At 37.4% G+C, this 20,574-nt stretch overlaps 3 protein-coding genes and 1 pseudogene across 6 annotated transcripts in view; 2 read left to right on the forward strand and 2 right to left on the reverse strand.

The window, feature by feature from the left end:
• Positions 1-5,429, reverse strand: part of puml (pummelig) — an 11,199-nt gene extending 5,770 nt beyond the window's left edge. The window contains exons 1-2 of one of the 4 annotated variants that reach the window (XM_067776718.1): positions 5,150-5,429; positions 4,789-4,956 (exon numbers count right to left, since the gene is read on the reverse strand). In XM_067776718.1, the coding sequence (XP_067632819.1) occupies positions 4,789-4,875 (87 nt within the window). In that variant the 5' untranslated portion in view covers positions 4,876-4,956; positions 5,150-5,429. Of the gene's footprint in view, positions 1-4,419; positions 4,690-4,788; positions 4,957-5,149 lie in introns of those variants that run through there. The other 3 variants (XM_067776717.1, XM_067776719.1, XM_067776721.1) reach the window with 3 other exon arrangements.
• Positions 2,783-20,574, forward strand: part of Nup50 (nuclear pore complex protein Nup50) — a 142,415-nt gene continuing 124,623 nt past the window's right edge. The window contains exon 1 of the mRNA XM_067776715.1: positions 2,783-2,895. The gene's annotated coding sequence lies outside the window, so the exon portion shown is untranslated. The remainder of the gene's footprint in view (positions 2,896-20,574) is intronic.
• LOC137247209 (uncharacterized) lies at positions 5,718-8,032 on the forward strand (annotated as a pseudogene).
• LOC137247210 (uncharacterized) lies at positions 7,644-11,321 on the reverse strand. Its single transcript, XM_067778315.1, has 5 exons — positions 11,167-11,321; positions 10,834-11,095; positions 10,351-10,488; positions 9,640-9,951; positions 7,644-9,586 (listed from the first exon to the last, which is right to left on the reverse strand). Exons 2-5 carry the CDS (start codon positions 11,089-11,091, stop codon positions 9,557-9,559), a joined length of 738 nt encoding a protein of 245 aa, XP_067634416.1. The 5' UTR covers positions 11,092-11,095; positions 11,167-11,321; the 3' UTR covers positions 7,644-9,556.

Consider the following 20,574-nt stretch of genomic DNA (forward strand, 5'->3'; position numbering starts at 1 on the left):
TAGGCTTTTAAGCATCGGCATGGCTATGCCGTCTGGGCCCACTGCTGTGGATGGTTTAGCGCGACCAATGGCGTCCTCAACCTCTTTAGCGGTGATGGTGATTGGTGACGCGCTGAATTTGTGTTTATGTGCGCGTCTATTGGCTCTCCGTCTATCTTTGTCGACCGTAGGATGCATTATATATTGTCGGCAGAAAGCGCTCGCGCATTTTTTCGCATCCGACAGCACTTTGTCGCCAAAGGCGATGGAAACTTTGTCTTTGTGCTTAGTCGGATTCGATAGGGACTTTACGGTGGACCAAAGTTTACCCACACCGGTAGAGAGGTTACAACCTCTTAGGTGCTCCTCCCATTTCGCCCGCTTGTGTTCGTCCACAAGCAATCTGATGCGTTGGTTTATATCCCTTATTTGGGGGTCGCCTGGATCAAGCTGTCTTATAAGGTCACGTTCTCTCGCTAAGTTTGCGGCCTCCGCCGGGAAGTGGGGCCATATTTCAGGAAATTCTCCCGGCGGGAATGAAACGTGCGAGGCCGATTCAATGATCTTACGGAAGGCACGCTCCCCTTGGCGGGCATCAGTCGGGATAGGGAGGGCAGCAAAGCGGTTGTCTGTAAAAGATTTATATTCTTCCCACTTTCCTTTTTTGAAGTTTATGAAAGTGCGTTTTTCGGTGACGATGAAGTCGGCGGTACGCTCGAGCGAAATAAGTATGGGCAGGTGGTCGGATGCCAATGTTACCATCGGCTGCCAGTTGACGCAGTTTACGAGTTCTGCGCTCACGATTGAGATATCTGGCGAACTGTGACAGCTTCCTACCATACGTGTGGGGGCGTCTCCATTTATTGTGCAGAACGTCGTTTCTTCTATTTGATCCGCCAACATCTCACCCCTACTGTCCGCCCACAAGTTTGAATGCCATAGATCGTGATGCGCATTGAAATCGCCTAAGATAATGCGATTGTTGCTAGTGAGTAAGGCTCTGAGATTAGGGCGGTATCCACTGGGGCAACAGGTGGCAGGAGGGATGTATATGTTGATGATTTCTAGGTTTGCATCGCCTGACCGGACAGATAGGCCTTGACGTTCTAAGACATTGTCCCTGCGGTCATTGCCAGGATCAAATATATAATATTGCACAGAGTGGTGTATGATAAAAACGAGGCCGCCTCCATTTCCGCTCTCGCGGTCTTTCCTGTGGACATTATACCCAGAGCAGGTCTGCAATGCAGATCTTGCTGTGAGTTTAGTCTCTTGAATCGCAGCAATGCGGATGTTGTGCCGCTTCATGAAATCGACTATCTCCGTAATCTTCTCAGTTAGTCCATTACAGGTTAACTGCAGAATTCTGAAGTGCATACGGGGAGACGACGCCACTCTGGGGGTAAGTGACGGATGACTACGCCTGGGTTGTGGAAGGCCAGGACGCAATTGCTGTTGTGGCCCTGGGACCGGGCGCCCTTGGCAAGCATTGGGGTACCCGGATGATTTGGGTTTGCGACCTGGCAACATGGCGCGATGAAACCCGTCGGGGGGTTGCCGTCGCGGAGACCAGAACATCTAGGAAAGTGGCACCACCCAAGGCAGGAGCTGCATTGGGCGGATGTCGCAAACCTATATATTCTGTGCTGGCAGACGGTGCAAACGGAGGTAGGGACTAAGAGTCTGTTTCCCTGACCTACACGATTGCTGTCGGAAAAGAGGGGGGGGGGGGGGGGGAGAACACGGGGGCAGGGGCTGATGCTCAGCATTGCTACCGACTCTACTACGAAGGTAGTAGTTATGAGTGGTAGCAGCTGTTTGAGTTGTTGGCGCCGTGGGGCGCGAGCAGCAGCGGGTACTCGTTGTGGCTTGCTGAGCATCGGGGCTGCTGGAAGGTAGTGGGGGGGGGGGCGCTTAGGCGTAGACTACGGGGCGCCCTTGGGCGTGAACAGCAAGGAGCCACAAAAGATATATAAAAGTTACGTGGACGTCGGGTTTTGGGATCAAGCCCAGAACAACCTGTACGATGCAACCATCCCTTGCACGAGACACACTGAACAGAGTATGACCGTCCTAAAAAGATTCTTTTCCGGCAGATGCAGCAAAACCATTTCTCAGGACCGGGGTCAGGAGACGGACCCGGATTGGATTCGATGCCTTCCCGGAGTAAGAGAATATGGAGCAGTCCTGCTGCAAGGAGCTGCTGGGAGGATGACAATTTGTGGGAGGGACGCAACAAATTAAATGGGATCACACTGAAATGACAGTCCTTGGTCGGGAAAAATCCCGAGTCGCTCCGGTACATAGAACCGACTGCCTTGGGAAACGACACACCCTCACTAATGCAGAAAGGTGGTCTGCGCGCATTTAGTTATGATCCCCAAACCGGTGTTGGACCCACCCATGGTTATTTTTTTTTTTGACAGGTGTTCTGTGCAAAAAAATATGGATCGGGCCCCCTATTTCGAACCCTCTCGGGGTTATTTTACGGTTTTTTGTGAATAACTTTTGACAGAAACTAAATTTTTGATTTCCGCTCAATCAAGTAAGGAAGTCAAAGTTCAGGTGAAACCGAACATTACATACCCAGCTGTACACTTGAAATGCTGTTGTTAGTTTTGTGTGCTTATTTCGCACACTAACTACGAAAGAGTCATAACTTTAAATTTTTCAAAATCCATTTTTTTCCATATACCAATTCACAGTACACATCTCTAACTATCCCTTAAATTTCGTTGTCATTATTTTCTTCTTTAACTGGAAAATTACCGTTATGCCAGTTTTGATTGCATCGCTTGCAATGTATCAACTAATGAGTACTATTTTTAGTTGTGTTTAAATTCTGACTATCTTGTTGCAGAAAAGTTTTAACTTTGTTGTGTATTAATTAAAATTGTGTCTTTTTATACGTAAAGAGTAAGTAAATTTGCTTGTATTATTGTGAAATGCGCCTTTTTTGATGAAATAATTGTTGTTGTTGTTGTTGTAGCGATAAGGTTGCTCCCCGAAGGCTTTGGGGAGTGTTATCGATGTGATGGTCCTTTGCCGGATACAAATCCGGTACGCTCCGGTACCATAGCACCATTAAGGTGCTAGCCCGACCATCTCGGGAACGATTTATGTGGCCACATTAAACCTTCAGGCCATTCCCTCCCTCCCTACCACCAAGTTCCATGAGGAGCTTGGGGTCGCCAGAGCCTCGTCTGTTAGTGAAACAGGATTCGCCGCGGATAGGTGAGGTTGACAATTGGGTTTGGAGAAGCTATATATTGCGCTGGCAACCTAAAAGGTTGCGCTACACAGCCTTTGAATCTGGTATTTTAGTCGCCTCTTACGACGGGCATACCTACCGCGGGTATATTCTGATCCCCTAACCCGCTGGGGTAATGAAATAATTGTCATATATAATTGTCATAAATAGTCATAATTCAAAATTGCTATATATTTTGGCTGTAAAAAAATAATTACAACACAATTTCGCCAAATCATTTTATAATGAAGGTCTCCTTTGTAAAACTGCATTTCATAATATCATTACAGACGTTTTCACATAAACCGTTTTTCTTCTCTCTTGAATATTTACATTTTTCAGGTTGTGACACTTTCTTAGTTAGTGTGCGATATATATATGGTTCTATTCGGAACTAATTTTTCTTGGAGTATGGCTCCCGAAACAAAGAAAATTGCTTAGTCATAAAAGGGGCGGTGCCACTCCCATTTTTGTAAATTTGAAGTTTTTCCTATTTATTGTTATAAATCCACTTGGGAAATGAAATACCATTGATACAAAGCTCTTTTTTTGCAAAGATATAGCTTATTTTATTCGTCCACGACGAAAATCTTTTATATAAAGTGACGTGGTCCCTAACCGATTTCGTTAATTTTTCTTCAAAGCATTCCTTATAGTAAAGGCAACCTCTCTGCCGAATTTTGTTACGATAGGTTTAACGATTTTTTAATTATGATTAATAATATTTGTAAAATTGATGTCATCACAAGTGGGCGGAGCCACGCCCATTTTAAAAATTTTGTTTAAATTTTATCAAGAGTCTGAATATCAGTCCACACGTCAAATTTCAACATTCTATATGTATTATTTACTAAATAATAAATTTTTTTGTTTTCCAAAATTTTATATATATAAAGAGTGGGCGTGGTTATCATCCGATTTCGCTCATTTTCAATACCAATCTATTCTGGGTCCAGATAAGCTCGGGTACCAAATATGGAGAAGATATCTCAATATTTACTCAATTGATGGTGTTAAGGGACAGACGGACGGACATGGCTCAATCAAATTTTTTTTCGATATTATGTTTTTGACATATGGCAGTCTATATCTATCTCGATTCCTTTATACCTGTACAACCAACCGTTATCCAATACGCTGTGCACAAGTACAGCTGGGTATAATTAGTGCACCGTCTTGTAAAACGTTACCTAATTTTGCTTTAGTTATCCATATTAATACACTATTCGAGCTGAGCTATTAATAAATAATCAAGAAATTAATTTACTAGCATACAATTTAAATTGCGTAAATATCTTTTATGAAAATTTAACTAATGCCAGTATATGCATATAAGTATACATATGTATGTACGTATTTGCAAGTAAGGCATAGAAATTATAATTCTCTTCGTCATACATCACTTGCACAATGGAACTACTTTAAACTTTACGCGTAATTGATTTTACTGGCACTGGTAAGATGTGAAATATGCACCCTCATCGTGATTGTTCAATTACTTGTGCTATGCTTGTAATTCAGACCACAAACAACAAATTGTGTGCTACCTCCTCACTCACCTCTATATCCATTGTTTTTTGGCCCAAAATATGATCGCTGTCAGATCGCGACTGCGGCTGATCAAAACTTTTCGCGGCCAATGTCATTTTCAATCGAACTTGTTTCTATTCTTTCTATAAAAGTTATGTAGCTGACGCCAACTATTTCATTTGTTTTGATTATATTTTCTGTTGGAAATATGCGAAAAACGTGATAGCTAAAAATTTAGTTGTTCACAAAAAAAAAAATGTCAAAGTAAATTTAACTCAATGTACGTAATTATGTGACTCAAGTAGTTTCTGATTGCCAGCCGTGTATGGAATTTCACCACTCGATGGTGCTTGGCGTAATTTTTGTCTGTAAAAAATAACAAACACTAACCACTGATTTTTCTGACAATATAAATATCGAAAATATATTTAAAATAAATCCAGCATTAATTTCCGCCTTTAGTTGGTCTTGTGTAATGCGCATCAAACTTTCGAAGAGCTCAACCTTAAATGCACAATTTATTCTTGTATTCGTATTCAGAAGCAAACATCAATTATCAATTACACTTCAGAGCTTTGTTTTTTTTTTTTGCAAAATGACCGTTGGCATGACGACTTATTTATTTAAGTATATACGTATGTACGCCATTCTGCTTTCTGTTTTGCTTTTTGTTTTTTCTTTCATCTTGAATTGTTCAATAGAGAAGGCTTAAACTTATCGGGTAGAATGTATAGTTGCCAGACTGCTGTTTTAATACTGGAGCAGCTCAGTAAAGGGCCCATTACTGATACTTTAGGCTGGTTTCCATTATGTCAAAACTACTGACATCAAATATTGACATCATGTGACAGCTGGTCATTTGGTGTCAAAAGCGTTTTCATTACATCTCCTTAACGTATGAATGGAAAAGTATGAGTGTCAAACGCCTTAGTCAAAACTACGCGTCAATTGATTGACCTTCTGTTTTCATTTCTGATGTCAAACCTTACGTGTCAGTTGATTGACATTCCATTTTCATGTTTGATGTAAAAGCCTAAACGTCATTTTTTGGCAGATGATCAGCTTTATATAAATATAAAGAATATTAGAAAGTAAAATAATATAAACAAATAAAATGCGTAAAAATATAAAAATTAGTATAGCTACTGCCCCTCTTTGTTTGGTAACATCGCTACGAGCTTGGCAAAATAAAAGGTATAACCAAAGAAACCCGAAACAGTGGTGGATTCGACCCGGTCTGCGGAATAGAGAGACATGTGGGTTTTATTCTACGTTGCGCACTAAGCTGGTCAAGCGGGATCCAAAGTGGCTAAGCAATTTTTTGCGAATGTCTGTGGAAGATTTTGATTTTCTTGTGGAGCGCCTCACTCCATATATTTGCAAGAAAAAAACAGTTTTTCGAAAACCTATTTCGGTTGGCGAAAGAATTGCTGTTACTTTGCGTTATTTAGCAACTGGCGACAGCTTTTCTAGTCTGATGAGTGTTTTCCTTCTGGGGAAAACCACCATTTGTAAGATAATACATGAGACATGTCGGACTCTTTATACTGTTTTAGGAGAAGAATTTTTAAAGGTGGGGAGCGTAACATGTGTATTCCTGCAAAAAGCGTTAAAAAATATGTTTTATCTTCCGTGAAGGTTCCGAGCACCCATGACGAATGGACGAAGATAGCTGACCGTTTTAACGAGCGATGGCATTTTCCTAATTGCTGCGGGGCATTAGATGGAAAGCATATTGCTATTCAAGCTCCATCAAACTGCGGTTCAGAGTATTTCAATTACAAAAAGTATAACAGCATTGTCCTGATGACTTTGGCGGATGCTGACTACAAATTTTTGTTTGTTGAAGTTGGGGCATATGGCCGTGAGTCTGACGGGGGCGTTTTCGCAAGGTAAATCACATGCATGTTGCACCAGAATTATCATAACCTAATCAAAATTTCAGATGCCCTCTTTCAAGTGCTCTTGCTGACAACACATTAAATTTCCCGCCTCCAAGGCCACTTCCGCTAGAAATTGCTGAAATGCCTTTTGTGATTGTGGCTGATGACGCGTTTCCCATAAAAACATACTTAATGAAACCATTTTGCTATCGGGAACAGGTGATGTCGCACAAAATTTTTAATTAAAGGCTATCGCGGGCAAGAAATGTAATTGAGAATGTGTTCGGAATATGTGCGTCTCGTTTTCGAATTCTCAGAAGACCAATGGATGTGAAACCGGAGCATGCGAAAGATATTGTCCTCGTGATTTGTGTGCTACATAACTTTCTCCTGACACGAAAATCCATATACATACAAAGATGTGATGTTGACGATGATACTGAGGGAACTGCTGTGAGAGGTAGCTGGCGAACAGAGCTGGGGGAAAACGGGATACTCCCATCAATTAGGCCAAGCAGCACATTAGGTAGAGGGACAGACAACGCGATGAATGTGCGCGAAAATTTTATGGAGTATTTTATGACGCCCCACGGTGAAGTGGCATGGCAGTATAACAGGACCATATTGCATAACTCATTTCAAAGTTGTGAATGAATACCACCCCACATCAGGCAATTCCACGTACCCGATTGACTTGGAGTTTACCCGGCCAAGAGCTGTTATTTCAGCATATAATCTATACTTTTCCCTATATCACTTTTCGTAGCGAATGTACATATATTTGTGTGTTTTTAATAAATTTCATTTTAAATATAGAAACCACACAAATTAAAGTTTCAAAGTTTTTGTGTTACGGAACCCAAAAACGATTATTTGATACTCGTTTTTGTTCCATATCGAATTACGGAAAGCCACCCCTGCATAATTGAAATTTTTTAAAAGCGCCTAAGTAAGAAGTACAAAATTTAGGTAAACTTAAATAATCATAAGATTTTGCAATTTTATTTAGTTTTAATAATAAACAAATTAGTTGCATATTGGTTACACAGTACAACAAATTTCGAATTTTCCGTAACATAATTATAACCATATCTGGGCAGGGTGCATTAAAATTTTAGTGCACTCAGAATTCTGCTATCACTAAAAGGTATACACCTTTTCCAGTTTAAGTTCAGAAATTTACAATTCAAGTTCAGAAGTTTCCAATTCATATTCAGAAAATTAAAATTCAAATTCAGAAAATCACAACTCAAATTCAGAATTTCCAATTTAAGTTCAGAATTTCCAATTCAAGTTCAGAAAATAACAATTCATACTCAGAAAATTACAATTCATGTTCAGAAAATTACAATTCAACTTCAGAAAATTTTACTTTGTGCTTTGAAAATTTTTTTCACACTTTTTTTCACACATGTTCGTAAAAGTAATTGAGTCAAAATTCCTATGATTTTACTTCATTCTGTAAATGTAAATACACGTGCGCGGCCAAGGTAAAAAAAAAATTTTCACATTCATACAAAGTATAATATATAAAAAGCGAAGCGTAATGGAATGTAGCGAGGTTTCTCTGATATTCATATGGAAGGGTTTTTTGTTTACATATTTATTTTGGAAAAGCCACATGCTCTTTTGAAGAGGAAGCTATGTATGTATTTATGTACGAATTAATAAAATTAACATATATGTTTAAACAATTTTGCATGCACAGATTTCCTTTGGATGAAATAAAAATACCTGAACAATTTTCTGTACTTAAATTGTAATTTTCTGAACTTGAAATATAATTTTCTGAACATGAATTGGAAATTTCTGTACTTGAATTGTAAATTTCTGAATTTAAATTGGAAATTCTGAACTTGAATTGTAATTTTCTGAATATGAATTGGAAATTTCTGAACTTGAATTGTAATTTTCTGAATACGAATTGGAAATTTCTGAACTTGAATTGTAACTTTCTTAATTTAAATTGTAATTTTCTGAACTTGAATTGTAATTTTCTGAATATGAATTTGAAATTTCTGAACTTGAATTGTAATTTTCTGAATATGAATTGGAATTTTCTGAACTTGAATTGTAATTTTCTGAATATGAATTGTAAATTTCTGAACTTAAACTGGAAAAAGTGTAGTGGTACTTCAAATGAAAATTTGTACACTGTGTCCAGGTATGGTTATAACACTAAGTACTGAGATTTACAGTTTGTTAAATTACGCATAAAAAGAAAATAAAATAAATTAATTACTTCATTAGCAAGAGAAATAGATTTGAATGCATTTATAATGGTGGAACCATTTGCGTACACTTTTTTCTTTAATATAACTTAAGTCCGCTTACAGGTATTTCTTTTTTTTTTGTAATTTTCACCAATTTTGCCTACAGTAAAATTACTCAACTACTTTTCTATAAAAGCCGTCGAATTTTCGTAAAAAGTAAAGTTTTTTTTTTTAAGAATTTTTAAAACTGTTTTAGTACGCTGCAGCTAGCAGAACATTGGTCAAATAAGCGGACGGAAAAATTAATTAATGAAGTGGAGTCGACGGAAGGGACCTGGAACTTCTTGTCCAAAGAATATAAGGACAGGAATGCCAGGGAAGCCCTTTGGCAAGAAATTGCAGTTATTATGTAGCTGCCTAGATCAGAGGTATGCACAATATTAATATTAATAAAAATTAAAATTACTGTCGTAAATACAAATTGTTACCTTTATTCACAAAAGCCATAACCTACATTTTTTTCGAAAAAGCAAAAAAAATAATTGATGTTTGCTTCTCCTGTAAAACTTGAAATATGTTGGTTAGGGCCTTTGTGAATCAAGGGACGATATACATATGCGTTTTCTTTAATACAAGGTGTCAGACGCGGTATGTTAATTGGAGTCCTTTATAAATTAAATAAATTTCCGTTGAATGGATCCTTAATCCATCAGATATTCTGCTGGATAGACCTGTAGAAGAATATAAATTAATAAGATCATCCATATGCAGTGCAAGTATTCACCTCTGTAAAGCCTTTCTGAAATGTGAGTACAACCTCATAAATATTTGATTTAAAGTCGTGTGCATGTTGGGGATTTGAGGCTTCCCACAGGCGTCCATTTGAGGCAACAAATTGTCCGACATCATCCCAAGCATCACTTTTTGTAGCAGCAGTTACAGTTTCTAAGCACCGCTCAACAACTTTGGCGTAACCATCCTCATGACAATTGTCATATCTTCGTCGCTTTGTGCCTGATATGGATGGTGTCGGAGAGGACTCTTCTGGAGAATGTTCGGAAGCAGATGCAGATCCAAGTGATGGGATTTGGCTTTTCTAAATTGAAATCATATACATATTTTGGATGAGTCAGTATTATTAAATGAGGAGTGATTAAACAAAAGGCCGTATTGCCATTTTCCACTCAATGCGGGATTTTAATGAAATAGGCCCGGAAAACAAAATTACACATGTTGTCTTCAATGGAAACTGCTAAAAGACGCTACTGCCTATATAAAAGATCTGTCAAAAACTAAATTTCATAAAAAGGGCATATTTCTTTGAGTTTCAACCAAGAGGAAAAAGAAACTCCATCTGCGGTATACGCTTACTAACCCGCTAGCCGGAAATGTTTTGACAGATAACCGAACGATTTTTCAATTCAACTGTCGGTAAGCGTTTACCGGAGATGATGAAAACGGCTTATTTTAGTATTCCACTTCTGTATATACTTACATGTTTCAAGTTCGAAGTTGTTGGCGCTTCACTTCGCATCATTGGTTCTAAAAATTTAAGGGATGCGTGTATAGGGTTTGCTGTAGACGACGTTGACCCTTGCCCACTCTTTGTCTGTCCCATTTTATTAAATGCGGCCTAAATTTGTAGAGAAAGACAATATGATTATTATTCTGTAACGTATTTGAATGTGACACCAAAGACAATAAATTACTATAAGCTGAGTCAGTTCGTTATAGTGAAATTACAATTTGGCACTAACAGCGACGGTGGCAGTGGCTACTTTTTTTTAGGGAATGTTCAAGTAATAACTCACATTTGCACAGTGGCAGTAAGAAGCAATACTGCCGAGTTTAGCACTGTTTCTAAATTCACTGCCGCTGCCACGATACTGCTACTGCTAAATTGTAGTTTCACTATTACTTTGTGAAATCGACAATAAATCCCACAATATCTTTGGTGACACAAAACACAATAACTTACCCGAAACGAACAACGAAGACTGTTCCACTTTGTGGATACCTCCGACCTAGGCAGCTCCATAATTTCAGCAATTTCTTGCCAAAGGGCTTCCCTTGCATTCCTGTCCTTATATTCTTTGGACAAGAAGTTCCAGGTCCCTTCCCTCGACTCCACTTCATTAATTAGTTTTTCCGTCCGCTCGTTTGTCCAATGTTCCGCTAGCTTTCGCACTCTTTTTTTGGTTGCAGGGGTTGGTGGCGTGGCTTCCATTTCGTCCATTTATCTAGTTTTCATAAATTAAACGAAAACAATTTAAATACATATATCAATCTTTATATATTATATTAAATTTACCTTAAATTTGCAACTTGATTTTTGGCTTACGAAATCAGCTGTGTAAATGTCAAACCTAGAGAAAAATGCCAACATGCTGCCAAATGCATTTTGACAGTCAAATGATGCCATATCAACTGGCAAACAGAAATGGGGCCGTTTTCATTTAGCTGACATTTTAATTGACACAGCGTAGTCAAAAGTGACGACAAACACAAATGACACTATATGAAAACCCGTTTTCATTAAAATGGCAACGTTTGACGTGAAATTTGACATAATGAAAACCAGCCATTAGCGTAGACACTAATTGACTTGGCGTAAACATGGCAACTTAGTCACGATTATACTCCACTTAGCGCATACAATCTGGCATCATAATCAATAAATGTCAATTTGTATGACAAAATGTCAAAATGAAATGGAAACAAACAAATGGCATCTCAAAATGTAAACGTCACTTAGAACTTACATAGAAAATCAAAATTCAACAGACTTCTAAGTCAAGTTAAGTGTTGCCAAGTTTTGAGTAATCAGTAACATGAAATGATCATTTCACAGAACTGTGACAGTTCTCAAGTCAAGTCTATGCTAAGTATCAGTAATGGGCCCTTAAGTCCGTGTTCATGCATAGAGAATCAATATATTTTAGACCATGTTTTGAAAGCTTACTTATGTTTTTCTCACCAGAATTGGAAAGTTCGGAAAATTTTACTTGAGATATACCATTCTAAGGCCCGCTTTTTCAGTGCGAGTTCAAACTCCACTTAAAGTTGACTAGAGTTTAACCCTGCCACTTCGTGCGCTTAAGCTGAGATGAGCAGCAAAATTTGTTTTTATCGAACAAAGTGGCAAGTCACTTTGGGTGCTGAAAGAGGTTAAACTCTTTTTTTTATCCAGAATCAACCGCCACATCCGTACGTAATGTATGAGATTTACCATCTTTTAAATTGTAATTTGGGATCAACGTCTCATACAGCAGCATTCCTATGGTCCGACGGACTACATAACAGTTTCCAGCTATTTCATTTACACACAGGTCAATCGGGGTGTAGTTTATGTATGCGGCAGATTCTGGAAATACGCTCGTGGGGTTATAGTATACCATTATTAAGACATTTCTGCTACGGACGGAGAACTTAGAGAAATTATACAGAGAGGCTAAAACTACAATTGTGAGTGTATGATTTCAAAGCGCTGGTTAATAATTCTCCACTGTACCTACCTGCATAATATAATAAATGTGTTATGTCAAAGAAGTTCGGGTTATAATTACATAATTGTTAAATTACACAGTGCTACAAAAAAAAAAATATCTCAACTTTAACTGGAGTTTAAACTCGCACTGAAAAATCCAGCCTAAGTCCCGGGTTTTCAGTAGTTGGTTAAGTTAAGCTTAAATCAAGTTTGCTTAAATTCTAGTCAAATTTAAACTCCAGTTAAACTACTGAGCAGTTTTGCAGTCACAGTTTAAGGCCGCCTTTGGGGCATGCTTGTTTGTGCGGCAACATTTGTTTTTTTATTATCTAGAGAATTTGTAGATACGGAAACAGCTGGATTTTGTTTACCCCAGAGGTCTGCTTTGAGTACTAATAAAATTAGTGCACTTAGTCATGAGCTAAAAAATTCTGTCTAAATGTGTACTTAGTCAAGTACAGACAAATACTATGAGTGACTAGCACATAAAATAGAAAATACATACGAGTGCCCGGCAACACATATGTCCCATACATATATGACATTGTTGAGTATAAGCTGAAATCAAAGTCGCTTTAACTCAGTAGCATGTTGGTTTCGTGTGTAATACACTGTATACTTCGTTTATAATCGGTTTTTCTTTAGCGCTGTATTCAGTTTAGTTTCGTGTACATCGTTGTGTTGCTAGCGTCAGAAGACTGATATGACTATTTTCATTTTATTGTACTGTTAGTCATACTGATTCAAATTAGTGTTTCGTATAACACAGTTGACTTTCTTGCTCAATAAGACAATTTAGTACTGAACTGCTTCGTGGCTTATGAGCGGTTATTCATTTTACGAAGCATGACTATGTAAATGTGGTTTAATGGATATAAGTGCTTGATATTCTTTGTTTGTGTACGCACTAATACTAATTTTTTGGTTAGTCCACTAATAACCTTAAAACATGAATAATTGCAGCTCACTGTTACCCAACAAACATGGAAAAAAAATTCTCCAAAGAAATTATATATATATATAGTTCCGGAATTGATATCCAACATCATTATTTAATTACTCTTAAACCATATTGTTCTCGAGTTGATATCCAATTTCGTTTTCCAATCACTATCCAACCTTTGAGAAATTTTGTAAAATTAAAAGTTTTCGAGTTGATTCCAACGTCATTAATATATTCCAATTAATATCCTAATTTCGAGAGATCTTGAGAAATGTACAGTTCACAAATGAACATTATCCAGTTGATATCCTACATTGCATATCGATTTGAGGTGTAGTTGAAAAAAATCTCCAAGGTGGTACCACCAAAACCAACAGCTGTTTATTGTGAGAAATATACACCTGGTTGATAGCAGTAATGATGCGTAAGTAATCAAAAATAAATTATATAGGCGTCCGCCTTGGTGTGATGGTAGCGTGCTCTGCCTACCACACCGAAGATCCAACATCAACATCATGGAATCTTACGTTTGAGTCCAGTTAGAGAACCACAAGTTGTTAATTACATTTTTTCAACTTATTAGCATATTTTGCTTTATAAAAAATTCCTCTTTTGCTAAGTACGCTATTATTCTCGAGTTGAGCCACTGTTTCGAAACAACTCTTGAGATTTTAGAAGTATGCCTAGTTATCAACATGAGCTCTAATGGTACTCAAGCCCAAATGCTTGTTGGGTATATTCGACGCCATTTCGAACGAACGCAAATAACTGATAGGTTAACTAGAGTTTGTTTAACCCTGGCAGATCGGCCGCTTAAGCTTAGCTTAAACTTCAATTAAAGTAGACTGAAAAACTGCAGGATAAGTTTAGTAGTAATTAAGTAATTCGTAATACCAAACAGGAGTTGAGTTGTCTGAAAGTTGAGTTGTTTTAATTACAACCCAACCAAGTTGAGTTGTGTACCGTAATAGGCCCTTAAAAAAGGTTTAACTACCGGCTTTAAATTTTTTGCTTTTTTTTGGTAACGTTTTATAAGCCCGTGCACCATCTAACTCTTATCAAAGGTGGTATCAAAAGACGGGTTTCCATCTCCGTTTTCAGGATTCGAAAGCGGAAATTAAAAATTTTATTTCTTTCGAAAGATATTTACAAAGACCCACAAAATGGCCCGAGAGGGTCCGAAATATGAGGCCCGTTCCACAGTTCTTTTGCACAGACCATCTTTCTGCGTTGGCGGCCTTTGGCCGCGATTCGTAAAAATAACTCCGGTTGGGTCCAACACCTTTCTGCATTGCTGTGTACAAAAAATCTGGCAAAATACAACCACACGAAATTAGATTTTATTAGAAATAAAATTTTTAATTTTTGTGGTAATTCTTTACGACAGCATGACACTGCTAATACGTGTCCAAAAATATCGAGAGAGGTATTAAACGATGCGTCTTGACATCAGTATTAAAAAAAAAATCCAGCCTAAGTCCCGGTTTTTCAGTAGTTGGTTAAGTTAAGCTTAAATCAAGTTTGCTTAAATTCTAGTCAAATTTAAACTCCAGTTAAACTACTGAGCAGTTTTGCAGTCACAGTTTAAGGCCGCCTTTGGGGCATGCTTGTTTGTGCGGCAACATTTGTTTTTTTATTATCTAGAGAATTTGTAGATACGGAAACAGCTGGATTTTGTTTACCCCAGAGGTCTGCTTTGAGTACTAATAAAATTAGTGCACTTAGTCATGAGCTAAAAAATTCTGTCTAAATGTGTACTTAGTCAAGTACAGACAAATACTATGAGTGACTAGCACATAAAATAGAAAATACATACGAGTGCCCGGCAACACATATGTCCCATACATATATGACATTGTTGAGTATAAGCTGAAATCAAAGTCGCTTTAACTCAGTAGCATGTTGGTTTCGTGTGTAATACACTGTATACTTCGTTTATAATCGGTTTTTCTTTAGCGCTGTATTCAGTTTAGTTTCGTGTACATCGTTGTGTTGCTAGCGTCAGAAGACTGATATGACTATTTTCATTTTATTGTACTGTTAGTCATACTGATTCAAATTAGTGTTTCGTATAACACAGTTGACTTTCTTGCTCAATAAGACAATTTAGTACTGAACTGCTTCGTGGCTTATGAGCGGTTATTCATTTTACGAAGCATGACTATGTAAATGTGGTTTAATGGATATAAGTGCTTGATATTCTTTGTTTGTGTACGCACTAATACTAATTTTTTGGTTAGTCCACTAATAACCTTAAAACATGAATAATTGCAGCTCACTGTTACCCAACAAACATGGAAAAAAAATTCTCCAAAGAAATTATATATATATATAGTTCCGGAATTGATATCCAACATCATTATTTAATTACTCTTAAACCATATTGTTCTCGAGTTGATATCCAATTTCGTTTTCCAATCACTATCCAACCTTTGAGAAATTTTGTAAAATTAAAAGTTTTCGAGTTGATTCCAACGTCATTAATATATTCCAATTAATATCCTAATTTCGAGAGATCTTGAGAAATGTACAGTTCACAAATGAACATTATCCAGTTGATATCCTACATTGCATATCGATTTGAGGTGTAGTTGAAAAAAATCTCCAAGGTGGTACCACCAAAACCAACAGCTGTTTATTGTGAGAAATATACACCTGGTTGATAGCAGTAATGATGCGTAAGTAATCAAAAATAAATTATATAGGCGTCCGCCTTGGTGTGATGGTAGCGTGCTCTGCCTACCACACCGAAGATCCAACATCAACATCATGGAATCTTACGTTTGAGTCCAGTTAGAGAACCACAAGTTGTTAATTACATTTTTTCAACTTATTAGCATATTTTGCTTTATAAAAAATTCCTCTTTTGCTAAGTACGCTATTATTCTCGAGTTGAGCCACTGTTTCGAAACAACTCTTGAGATTTTAGAAGTATGCCTAGTTATCAACATGAGCTCTAATGGTACTCAAGCCCAAATGCTTGTTGGGTATATTCGACGCCATTTCGAACGAACGCAAATAACTGATAGGTTAACTAGAGTTTGTTTAACCCTGGCAGATCGGCCGCTTAAGCTTAGCTTAAACTTCAATTAAAGTAGACTGAAAAACTGCAGGATAAGTTTAGTAGTAATTAAGTAATTCGTAATACCAAACAGGAGTTGAGTTGTCTGAAAGTTGAGTTGTTTTAATTACAACCCAACCAAGTTGAGTTGTGTACCGTAATAGGCCCTTAAAAAAGGTTTAACTACCGGCTTTAAATTTTTTGCTTTTTTTTGGTAACGTTTTATAAGCCCGTGCACCATCTAACTCTTATCAAAGGTGGTATCAAAAGACGGGTTTCCATCTCCGTTTTCAGGATTCGAAAGCGGAAATTAAAAATTTTATTTCTTTCGAAAGATATTTACAAAGACCCACAAAATGGCCCGAGAGGGTCCGAAATATGAGGCCCGTTCCACAGTTCTTTTGCACAGACCATCTTTCTGCGTTGGCGGCCTTTGGCCGCGATTCGTAAAAATAACTCCGGTTGGGTCCAACACCTTTCTGCATTGCTGTGTACAAAAAATCTGGCAAAATACAACCACACGAAATTAGATTTTATTAGAAATAAAATTTTTAATTTTTGTGGTAATTCTTTACGACAGCATGACACTGCTAATACGTGTCCAAAAATATCGAGAGAGGTATTAAACGATGCGTCTTGACATCAGTATTAATAATCCAAAGGCAGAAAATTAAAATTTTAACTCGTTCAAAAGATATTAAACAAAAACCGAAAAAAGACACCAACATTACAACAACCACATGAAAATCGCCAACTTCAACTGCAAATATCTCCGGACAGAGATAAAATGTTTCTTTTCTTCTTCTCGAGATTAATACGCGTGTTTTGACACCTCTCTCAATAATTTTGGATGCGTATTACCAGTGTCATGCTGTCGCAAAGAATTACAATTTTTGTTGTCGGATTCTTTTAAATCGGAGGTCGAAACGTCTTTTGATACCAACTTTGAACATTTTTGTTAAAAATTAGGAGGTGAACCGTCTTCTAAAACGTAAAATTTTTTTCAAAACAACTGCAAAATTGTATGAGACAACTGCTAGTAAGCAGTTGTAAGATTTTGACGTCTTTGACAACTACACTAACACAAGGTTGTAAACGGCAATGCCACAAAAAGTTGTAAGGCTAGACAACTCAACCGAAATTTTTTTTTGACAGGTTGAGTTGTAATCTGTAATACCAAATTGCGAAATTTCAACCCAACCAGAGTTGAGTTGTAAACGGTAATAGGGGCATTAATCAAAAAACAATCAACAATTTTGTACACATTTCTAGAAAAAACAACGTTTAAACGAATTACATTGAATAACTTTTTGACTTTATGTAGCGACACTCCATAGTTGGGCGAGGCTGGCCGCAGTTCGGATGCAGCCAAAATAGGTGAAATTATGCGAGTCCCATTGATACTTATCACTACTTCTGGAATCTTATTTGGGTAAAATACAATTTTTTCTGTTTGGGTTTTAATCTACTTCGCACAAGTACGCTCCTCAATAATATCTAAAACCAGTCCAACACCAAAATCATTTCCACATCATATTTGATAGCTGCCGTCAGCAAGGAATCGGAGTATGGCGCATAATTTTAAAATACGAACGCGTATGCGGAAATGGTCCTTAATTTTGTTTAGTATTTAGTAAAATGCTTCCTTTCAAATCTGCAAAATAACTTCATATGAAACTCATTATTTGTCACTTAAACATTTTCTTACTTGGTGCTTGGTAGTTCCAAGGGATTGGAATGATCACGCGAATGTTTTCCGTATTCGCGACATGTCAATCACCAACATTTTTGTCATTATAAAATAGATTTCATATAATATTAATAAAAAAATCACATTTGAAAATGCTTAAATTTCTGCCACAAATTGATCACCTGTTTATTTATCTGTCAAATCATCACTTTCTGAAGTTGGCAACTCAATTCAATTTCAACTGAAATAAGTTGTAATTCGTAATACCAAACAGGAGTTGAGTTGTCTTAAAGTTGAGTTGTTTTAATTACAACCCAACTAAGTTGAGTTGTAAACCAGGCATGCTTAACCAACGAAACGATATCATTTCGTTACGATAATCAACGTTAATAAACGAAACGAAGTCATTTCGTTTCGTTTATTAACGTTAAGATCGTCAAATTAACGAAATGATTTCGTTTCGTTTTCTGCCATATCAAAACGAAATCAAATCGTTTATGTTGATTATTAATTTCAAACTATGCTGGCAAAGCTGATTGATGGCGGAGTCATTAAAGGTGAAAGCATTAGCCAAGCTGATTGCAACTTTTCTCATGAATTTTGACAGTACGAACATTTCACAGAGTATTTTTGACATTACCACCAACGAATTACACAAACAAATTACATAGAGTTTGTGTGTGTATGTGCGCTCGTTGTTGCCACCTTACGGCTTCACCATGGCTATAGCATTGCCAGCACAATTCAAACATAAAGTATCACGTTTTCGTTAACGTTTTTAACGTTAACGAAAGCTTTTCGTTTCGGTTAAAAACGAGATACAATTTATCTTGATAATTTCTTTATCGATAATATTTCGAAGTGTTTCAACGGAAACGGTGGAAATTTTTTGATAAACGATTAGCTTAACGTTAAGGTGCATCCCTGTTGTAAACGGTAATAGGCATAGTGTACCTATACCAAGTGTGTTCACTAAGCGATAAACGTCAAAAATTCAAACAGCCTCGCTCACCTGATGGAAATCTCAAGTCTAGAGTCGCATTTTTGGTCTCAACGACAACATTTTTGACTACCAATCGTATCGACTTTTTCAATTTTTCAATCATTCGGCGCACTCGGTAATGGTATCCATTTTGAATTCGCTGTCATTCCGAATCCAGCGAGTGCCTGTCAGAATGCTTGACAGATAAGTCAACACACTTGTACTTGTACACTATGGTAATAGGGGCATAAATGACAAACTGAGTTGAACTTGTACTGGGGTGGCTTTCCGTACTTCGATAGTCGACACTCGTTGATTCGATACTTCAAGTCGATATCGAACGCTCGATGATGCCATTTTAGTTCCCGTATCTTGGTATGATCTCTTTCGTTTACAGATTTCAAAGGGTGTTTAGAAAGCTTTTTGGAACTACCAAAATATTTTCCTTTATAATCTCGGATGAAAAAATTATTCCCTAAATAATCAACAAAGCATAAAATTATAACTTTCAAAAAGGCAATTAGACACCTAATTTGGTATGGGAGAGTTTGTATCGAACGTTCGGTACGACAATTTGTGTTACGGATAGCGAAAACGATTATTTTATACTCGTTCTTGATCGATATCGAATTACGGAAAGCCACCCCTGAACAACCGCGCCTAAGTCCCGCTTTTTCAGTGGGAGTTTAAACTCCAGCTAAAGTTGACTAGAGTTTAACCCTGCCACTTCGTCCGCTTAAGCTGAGATGAGCAGCAAAATTTTTTGTTATCGAACAAAGTGGCTAGGTTATGCCCCTATTACGGTGTACAAATCAACTTAGTTGGGTTGTAATTAATGCCCCTATTACGGTATACAACTGAACTTAGTTGTGTTGTAATTAAGACAACTCAACTTTCAGACAACTCAACTTCTGATTGGTATTACGAATTACAACTTATTTCAGTTGAAGTTGAATTGGTGCTGCCAAGCTAAGAAAGTGATGATTTGACAGATAAATGAACAGCTGAGCAATTTGTGGCTAAAATTTAAACATTTGCAACATTCCGTTCTAGTCGTTCAGTCAAAGTGGTCGCGCGGGTCATCCTCGGCTCAACTGTAAATTTTCGTACTTGTTAGTTGAGCCGAAAATTTTTTAGGCCTCAAGGTTGGCTTAGTGCCTCCTTTTGGTTTTTCGGCGGAGTTGGGAGATGCGAGGTTCCACTGATCTGGTGTCAGATAGGGGCTGAGCACTCTCAACAGGAATCAGTAAAAAATTTAAAACCTGGCGAGGGCCATATAACACCAAATCGTATTACAGATAATTTAATGTGGAAAATGGTGTGGTGCCAACAAAAAACCTAACTGTAAAGTTAATATACAGAAACTAACGGAATATCTGGCGTGATGCCTCAAATACATATGACAGAATGGCGTGGTGCCAATAAAAAACCTAACCTTAAATTCGTTAATCGCATGACAACCTGGCTGTTTAAGAGGCTTAAACAATTGGCCACTTCACTCCGCTCAAGGAGTATCAAAATCAAAAAAAAAAAAAAAACATTTGCAAGTGATTCTT

The sequence above is a fragment of the Eurosta solidaginis genome, chromosome 3 (assembly GCF_040869045.1).
Source record: "Eurosta solidaginis isolate ZX-2024a chromosome 3, ASM4086904v1, whole genome shotgun sequence".
Classification (NCBI taxonomy): domain Eukaryota; kingdom Metazoa; phylum Arthropoda; class Insecta; order Diptera; family Tephritidae; genus Eurosta; species Eurosta solidaginis.

What these genes read in the sequence shown, in the direction of transcription:
- LOC137247210 (XM_067778315.1), bottom strand. Translation starts at nt 11,091, where the DNA reads ATGGACGAAATGGAAGCCACGCCACCAACCCCTGCAACCAAAAAAAGA. An exon ending in GTCTTCGTTGTTCGTTTCGG is followed by an intron (nt 10,489 to 10,833) that starts GTAAGTTATTGT and finishes CTACAAATTTAG; the next exon opens with GCCGCATTTAATAAAATGGG. An exon ending in CAACTTCGAACTTGAAACAT is followed by an intron (nt 9,952 to 10,350) that starts GTAAGTATATAC and finishes ATTTCAATTTAG; the next exon opens with AAAAGCCAAATCCCATCACT.